An 8197-nucleotide genomic window follows, 5' to 3' on the forward strand; every position below is an offset into this window, starting at 1 on the left:
TCTCAGTAAGAATAGTGAGTGTACACAAACCATGCCTGGCTCTACCTAATTGCTAGCTGCAAATGAGATTTTTCTGTCTACTCTTGCATGTATTTTTCAAATGTAAGAAAGAGATAAATGGATTTGATTTTGAAGCAAATGATCTCATTGCAATTCCACATCAGCAAAAAGCAGAGTATTCTGAGGAGATGAAAATGCAGGCAGTCAAAGGAGCCACAGAAAACTCTTCACCTTGAAGAGCTCAGCAGACACATTAAAATAAGCTGACTGAACCTCAGTCCTGTGTCTCCTGGGTTTGTCTTTGGGGAACTAAGGTCCACCATGTTTTTTTCTGATGGCAGCACTAGATGCTTCCTTGTGCCTCTCTAGTGGTCACTTGAGGTGGAAGGCCAAAGTTTGCTTTGCCACAAGCCCAGTTGGACAGCTTTCTCCCAGTTCTCAGAAAACAGATTAAAGTGAATACAGACCGAGACAATGAGTAAACTATGATGTAAAGTTTATATACAAGAATATAACATTTATCTGGAGTATTTACAAGGTTAATTAAAGCAATATTTTACAACTCTTTCAGGTTAACCACTAGGTATATTACAATTAGGCTACAGGTGGTTTAATTTGCAAAATAATAATAGAAAGTTGCATTCAGATCAACCAGCTCCAAAATGTGTTCATTTTTCTTTTTCTGAGAGAGAATGGCTCAGACTTGTGGAAAATAAAATGTGGGAATGGTTAATATGCTCTTACCAGTGCCTATGTATTACACGCAAGAGTTGCAACATGACCTTTATAGTGTTAATATAGATGGCAAGCCATGTCATCTCGGTGAAAGAGTTGTACCCACTGCAACAGGCCAGTCACACAGTGGCTTTTTCTGCATCTCCTACTTTTGCACAACAAACATGCACATATACAGAGAAGCAGCAATATAAATGAACCAGCATTACCAAAATGAAGAGGGAAAAACCTCAGACCAAAGTCGTTTGCAACCATGGAAAACAAAAGCTTTAAGCAAGATACTTTAATACTTCTCAAAAATAGTCATGATTTTTTTTTATTATTACATTTTAACCTATGTACAAAACCAGAGGGCTCCCTCCCCTCTTGGAGACCGGTGACTGTGTCTCATGCCCGTGGCATCTCAGGGCTTGGAGGGGCCGAATCAAGAAGGTGTGGGAGGCCCAGAGAGCTCGGGACAGAAGTGGCCAGAGCCAAAGCCACTAACACTGCAGTTTGCGGATGCTGCGGGAGAACCGCTTGAAAGCCCGCTGCCCTTTCTGCCACCGCTTCAGCGAGGTGATCACCAGTTCCCCAGCTTGCTTTTGCCCCATCACCAAGTAGGGGACGTTGATGTCATTCATCTCGTCACAGGTACACTGGAGGCCACCTTTGAGCCAGAGCACAATCTTCCTCAGATCCCTTTCCGTCAGCCCATTCAGCTTGTAGATGGTTTTGCTCTTTGTTTCGGGGGTGATCTTGGTATCCCCATTGATGTAGGCAATCTCCTTCACTTTTATCTTCAAGGCTAATAGAGTGAGGGGAGGGGGAAGTGGGGAGAGGGAAAGAGATTGAGAGGTTTTTTCCCATTAGTGCACATAAAGAGGACGTGGGGAGGGAGGTGCTCTATTGCTAATTAAACTGTCAGGGCTGACAGAAGAGGCAGCAGGTGGCTCCATTTCTAAAGCCACAAAGGGCATGCAAGTCATTTTGGTTTGAATCAACCTTAGGGCAGAGATTTTTTTTTTAAATTTCTTTTCTCCTCTCCCCCTCTTTTTCCTTCTTTTTTAAATTAATATTTTCCCTGAGTTTTCTCCTGTTTGCAAACAGAGAGAGGGTAGGTTTGCTACATTAAGCAGCACTCTGATTTTTGCTGGGAGAGGACAGAATTTCTAAAACTAGAGTTTGAAGGGGAGGTGGGGAGGTGAGTGCCTAGACCTAATCTGAAACCTGATCTCTGCTGTGGCTGAAAACTTCTAAACCTTATTTATTAGTCTGGAGAGGATTTTAGGTCAACCTGTAAGGAAATTATATTTCACATGCATTGTATTTTTAAAATAATAGATCCCAGAGAGGATGAATTGGTTCAACAGCTGCATTTGATTTGGTAAAACAGCTAGGAGGGGGATACAAGACTGTAAGAATCTCTGATTCAAGTTGAGCTTTAGGAGGATTCATCTGAGTACAATTTGCCAGGCCAGAGTGATTGGCTGTTTTGGCAATTGCGTTGCAGAGTGGTGTTTTGGGTGGTGTTTGGGTTGTGTTGTTTTGTGGTTTGTTGTTTTTGTTTTTTTTTAAAGAAAAACTTTTGAATTGTTACAGATACTTATACTAGAAATCTGTTTCCAGGTATAAACATTGACCTAATATAAAAGGATTCCCCTCCTTACTCCCTTTTTCTCTTGAAATGCTAATGTGTAGATAACGTGCTGTTCAGTTGTCTGTGTGGAAGGAGCCTTCTTGTCCTCTTCTAACCCCAGATCTTCCCCTTAAGTTTATATTCCCAATGGTCTGTGCATTACTTTCTCTGTCAAATGATATTGAGAGCTGAATTCTTAATCTGCAGAGAGTCTTACTTCTGATACGAGAGATGATACAAGTCATGTGGCTCCTTCTCATCTATCTCTATGAAGCTTTGCTCTACTACTCCTCAGGCAATAGCCTGGATGAAAGATTATTTTTCTTTTTTCTTTTTTCTTTTTTCTTTTTTTGTTTGTTTTGTTTTACTTTCCCTTTGGCTTGTCAGCAACATCCACATAAAAGAGTACTACTTTGAAACTGCAAAGAGAGAAGAACTATAAAAAGGGCCACTTTTTATTCCAAGGTGGAAGTTTGTGTTTCATTACCAAACAGTCATGAATCCCTGTCTTTATCCAGGAACATCTCCCTCTCGTTCCACTGGGAGTCTTATCTCAAGTTTCAAGCGAGGGGGCTCTGCTTCCACTTACCGAAGTCATTTTTGCAGAGGTTTTCCACGATGTCATTATCGTCTTCATTTTTGTTTTTGCAGGCATCGCAGACCTTGGGTGCTGAAAATGCAAGGGACAGTCCCCGTCAGGCTCGGGGAGAGAGGAACAGCAGGTGGCGTTGGAAACCCTCCGGGAAACGCCGGTTTCCCATCCCCCGGACTGACCCTGCTCCTTCTCCCCGGGGCTGCCCGAGCACTTACCTTGCCGCGGACCCGCTGGCGGGGACACGGTGCGCTTTTAAGGTCACACCTACACCAAAAGTTTTTGTTTTGTTTTTCAACTGGGAAAAGAGTAGTCAGAGGGGGGCACAACACGACACAACACCTCCCCGCCCCCCCCGCCCCAACCCCGTGCTTCAGCGATGACCTTTGCAGAGGCAGGGTGTCCCCTTGGCAGCCGCGCGGGTCGAGTCCGGGGTCCCGGAGCTTTCTAGCGGGGGCTGCGGGCTGGTGCCATTTCCCTGACGGTGCCTGCAGTTTCCCCGGTCCCGTCGGGAAAGCCTCCTTGAGCCTGACCCGCGGCCCCCTCCCCAGTGCCCCCAGTCCCGGAGCAGCGGGGCGTGCTGTAAGGGGCGGGAGACGCCTCCGCTCCCCTGCAGAGCAGGGGAAGGCCCCCGCTGTGGGGCAGCTCATCGGGGGGGCAGATGCTGCCGGCCCGGGGGCAGCCCGGTGGCTCCCTCTTACCTTCCCTGGTGACCGGGAGGATGTGGTCGCTGCTGGCCAGCGGGATACAGAGGTCGTTGTCCTTGGGGAAGCGGCTGCAGTCCAGCATGTCGGGCCAGGGGAAGCCGAAGGCAGACATCACCGGGGCGCAGCTCTCTTTCACCTCTTCGCAGAGGGAGTGGCAGGGCTGGATGATCTCGTCCAGGTCGTCGATACAGACGGGGGCGAAGAGGGAGCAGAGGAACTTCCTGGTGTCGGGGTGGCACTGCTTCTGCACCAGCGGGATCCAGGTGGAGGCCTGCTCCAACACCTCCTGCACCGTCTCATGCCCCAGCAGGTTGGGCAGCCGCATGCTCTGGTACTCGATGCCCCGGCACAGCAGCATCGGGGCGGGGATGGGTTTGCAGTTGGAGCGCTTGTAGGAGAAGTCGGGCTCCCCGAAGGGGAAGAGCCCGGCGGCCGAGCCCATGCACTGGGACGCCAGCAGGAGCAGGGCGAAGAGGCGGCTCTGCATTTTGGGGAGCGGAGAAGTCGGGGGGAGGGGGGCGGGGGGGGGGGGGGGGGGGGGGAAGGGCTGGCGAAGGACTTCGGGGGGCCGGGGCGGCCGGGCGCGGAGCGGCTCAGCCGCTGGCAGCGTCCCCCAGCCCGGGCTCCTGCCTGCCAGACGGGGACGGAGGGTCTGAGCGAGATGCTGGGGCAAACGGGAGTTTTCTGGATTTTTTGTATGCAAATAGCAGGGGGAGCGGGGGCTGGGAGGAGCCTGGTGACAGCCATCCAGAAAGGATTGGTCACTACTTTCTCGGTCTGCTTTTGCTCAGGGGGATTGTCTTTTGGCAGGAAATCCTTGAGAGAAACGTTACCGTGCGAGCACGGCGAAGGGGGGAAAAGATCCCCGCGAACAAAGAGCCACGAAAGCCCGAGAACTCCTCGGCCGGTCAGGGGCCGAGGGCCCACTCCCCGGCCGCGGGTAGCTGGAGGTGAGCTTTGCCGCTAACACAGCTACTGCTAAGCGGCGGGACCCCCCTCTCCGCCCGACCCCCCCTGCCCACGTTTGGTGCTTTGGCTGCCAGCGGACGCGTGATGTGGCCGGGCCGGTTCCCCAGGCAGGGGGCGAGGCCGTGTGCTCCCTCAGCCCCGGGGGGTGTCTGGCACCTCCGCCCCTCTCTGCGCGGTGCTGGCAGGACTCGGCCCAACGCCGGAGCAGCAGGCAGCTGCTGGGGTCTGCCGGCTCTCCCCCTGCCCCAGCGCCCCGCCGCTGGGGTGCCCTGCGGAGCCCTCCTCCTGCCTCTAGCTTTTCTTCCTCTGTCCTGCCAGGAGCCGGGGAATGCTGCGGACCCTGGCCCTACAGCCCCTGGATGGCTCCCGACAGCCGAAGGGGGTTTTCCCCGATTGGGAGCATCCAAGTGTTTTTGAAATCGAGTCACCCGGCACGTTTTTCTGAAGCTAGAAGCGTGGGCCCGGCTCTGTGCAGTGTAGGTGCTTCTCTTTCCCTTTGCTCCTTTCTTCAGCTAGCAGCTCCCTTAAGAGAGTTATATTTGTGTTGATTTATCACAAAGGGGAAGACAAGAGGCAAGGCATTGGGATCAAAACGCAGCTTCAGTGAAATCTGAATATTTATTGGATTTTTAATAATATTATTTATGGGATTATTATTGAAAAGAGTAGGCCTGTGTAGTATCATTTTGTGGTAAACCACATTCATTAATCAGCTACTGATTGTATCTCTTTATAGAGATGTTTTATGGGAAGCTAGACTTAGCCATGATGCCTTCTGTAAATTGCAGGATCCCTGTATGTCCAGTGTCCAGATTGGGCTTCTCAAAAGTCTGGGACACTGCTTGTGGCATAGGAAAGAGATGGGACCTGCAGCATCCCCCTCGGGGAAGACACAGCTCTGAAGTGTCTGCAGTGCTGCCCCAGGTGGGCTGTTGTCAAAGGCTGAAGCCAGTGCCAGCACCTTCAGAGGAAGTTTCAAGATCCTTTCCAGCAGGCCATACTCATGGATACAATCTTCCTGTAGGTCAGCTTCTCTCTTGAGGTTTTTTCATACCTGGAAAATAAATGTCCTGAATGTCTAATAGTACTTGTGAAAGAGCTTGAGAGAAGTTTCTTTCTTATAGCTCCACATAATCTTGTTGTTTGTTATCTGTGTTCAACTCATTCCTCTAAACAATAAATCTGTAAGTGCTTGGCTTCTGTCAGCTTCCATAACACTGAGCCCCACTGATGACTTATGGTACCCATTTAAAGCCCATTTTTCCAAGTCCTGAGGATTGCCAGAGGCTGTAGCTGTTGCTACTTGCAAGACATGTCACTTCCAGCTCCCAGCACTGTTCCCACCGGCTTCTGTCCTCAAAATCCTCTTCAGTGGAAGGGGAACTACCAGCATGCTTGGCTTTACCCCAATTGGCTGGATTATTCACAAAATCTTTGTAAAATCAACAAGTTTGTGGTTTCTTTTTGTCTCTCCTTTTTTTCACCGCTTGTCATGTTTTTGGGTCATTGTCATTCTGTCAGGTGGATCTCAGCATGATCGGAAGGCAGTTTGCCTCCATGAATTCTTGGTAGTTTGGTACATTGCTTTCCTCAGATCCAGCCAGCTGGGCCGTGTGGAAGCAAGGACCCAAATCTGAGCAGACTCTGTTTAGACTAAAGACAATAACCATTTTCTGTGGTGGAGGATGAGACACTTCTGACAGAAATCTGCTCAATTTTTTCACCAGAACTGTTGGCTAGTTTGTTTCCAGCCCACAGGAAACAAGGAAATAAGGTAAACACACTGTTTTTTCTAGGATTAAGCTTTGATTTGAAACAAGGCTTTAAGAGACCATATATTTGCATTTTTAATCACCCTTGGTGAACTCATTTACTACAAATTTGAAACGATCTGAGATGATGTAAACAAAACCAGTCCAAACCTGCAGGCCCAAGCAATCATTACTGCCATCTCACCCTGATTCCTTGCGGGAGAAAGTGCCAGAGCATGTGGCTGCCATTGGAGCTCCTCTCTGCAAACTGGGGTACGGTTTTCCTGGCCAGCAGACCTGGACACTGTTTGCAGTGGCTGTGCTTTAGCAGGGCCCGTACGCTGGCACAGGCTGTGTGCAAGATGCAGGGACTGGCTTCTGTGGCCAGAGAACCTGCTGCATGTGCAGGGCCCAGACTATTTTAACGTTAAACTCTCAGTTTAGCAAAGCCTAAGCAGGAAGAGCAGTTTTGGGTGCCCATGCCAATGTGTTCAAAGGCTAGTGGGAGTGGAGGAGGAGGCAACTGTGGTGCTGTTTCTGTGGGGGATGCCGGGGATACATGTGGTCTTAGGTGCCTGCTGAGGGCAGGAGCATCTTGCCTTCCTGAACCAGCCCCTGCTTGCTTTGGGGCGGGGGCTGAAAGGGGTCTGGGCAGCCCTTGAGGAGCAGGGTTGTGTTTTGGGCTGCTCCAGTGTGCTGCTGCCTTCCCTGGCTGTCAGGTCACATATCAGGGCCAGGGGGGCACCCCATGCCCCTGGAACATCCCCCCGGGGGGGGGGGTTGTCCGTCGTGAGCCATGGTCGGGGTCGGGGGTAAGGGGGCGCGTGTGTCCCACTGCACGACCTCAGGCCCACAAACAGCAACTGTTTCACGCTTAGTTGGGAATGAAAAGAACAAGCTCCTTAGGGCCATTGGCGGTTTACCCTCCTCGGACCCCGGCCCGGCGGGCAGCCCCTGGCGGCCGCTGCCCCGCTCCGCCCCGGCCCTTTAAGCGTGGGCGCGGCGCCCGCATCGAGCCGCCGCTCCGGCCTGAAGCTGCTGGGGAAGGCAGGGCCTGGGGAGCCCGCATTTCCCGGAGCTTGCTGCCGCCAGGTAAGGGGGCCAAGACCGCCCAGGCAAGGCTGGGGTGTGTGCGCACCGGCCCGGATAAAGCTCGGAGCGGCCTGCAGGAAGCCGAGTAGGACGGCGTTCTTAAAATACAGTGATGTTTTGAGGTACCTTTTTATTGTTTTAACGGGAATGTGGGCTTTTGAGCTCCCATAAATTCATCCAATGGCATAGATAGTTAAGCTGTGTTTAGCCCCTGAAAGTAGCATAAGCATTTAAGCCACCCTAGACGCTTAAAGCTTGTTATAATGCCTTTAATCCTCAAGTGCTTAAATTGCCTTAAATCTTGAGAGTGAGGTGAGAGAATGAGCTGCCTGGAAAAATGGCCCCAACCCCAGTTCACTTCCCTCCCTAAAAAACCCACACAACAAGCTTTAGTAAAAATTCACAGATAAATGGTGATGAAAATTGAGTGAATGTGGAGAAAAGGGCTCAAGTCCTTGGTGCTTGCAGGGTGTTAAGAGTAGATTGCATTCCAAGGAGTGTCCATGCCATCAGCGTTAAAAACATTGTGCTGCTTCCTCTTGCTCTTAAGCCTTGGTGTGAACTCAGATCTTCTGCACCTTTTCCTGGCCAGTCTTGGAAGCTGAGGAGTGGGAAAGGGAAAACCATTGACACTTGCCTGTCTGCTAGAGAGTGGGCAAGACTTGCTGCAACACAGGCAGCAAAAATTACTATCAATTTGTTAATATGTTTGTTGCATATTTTTCCAACACTG

The 8197-nt window shown here is 50.6% G+C and overlaps 1 protein-coding gene across 1 annotated transcript; it reads right to left on the minus strand.

Annotated features, from left to right (window-relative positions):
* Window positions 1-479: 479 nt before the first annotated feature.
* SFRP2 (secreted frizzled related protein 2) lies at window positions 480-4163 on the minus strand. The gene is made up of 3 exons (XM_051620071.1): window positions 3647-4163; window positions 2943-3023; window positions 480-1522 (listed from the first exon to the last, which is right to left on the minus strand). Exons 1-3 carry the CDS (start codon window positions 4137-4139, stop codon window positions 1218-1220), a joined length of 879 nt encoding a protein of 292 aa, XP_051476031.1. The 5' UTR covers window positions 4140-4163; the 3' UTR covers window positions 480-1217.
* Window positions 4164-8197: the final 4034 nt, after the last annotated feature.

This window comes from Apus apus, chromosome 4 (genome assembly GCF_020740795.1).
Source record: "Apus apus isolate bApuApu2 chromosome 4, bApuApu2.pri.cur, whole genome shotgun sequence".
NCBI lineage: Eukaryota > Metazoa > Chordata > Aves > Apodiformes > Apodidae > Apus > Apus apus.

Excerpts from the sequence above, each read along its gene's own strand:
- SFRP2 (XM_051620071.1), bottom strand. The coding sequence starts at position 4,139 with ATGCAGAGCCGCCTCTTCGCCCTGCTCCTGCTGGCGTCCCAGTGCATG. Across the intron at positions 3,024-3,646 it reads CCTCCCGGTCACCAGGGAAG|CACCCAAGGTCTGCGATGCC; the intron begins GTAAGAGGGAGC and ends TTGCATTTTCAG. Across the intron at positions 1,523-2,942 it reads CCTCTGCAAAAATGACTTCG|CCTTGAAGATAAAAGTGAAG; the intron begins GTAAGTGGAAGC and ends TCACTCTATTAG.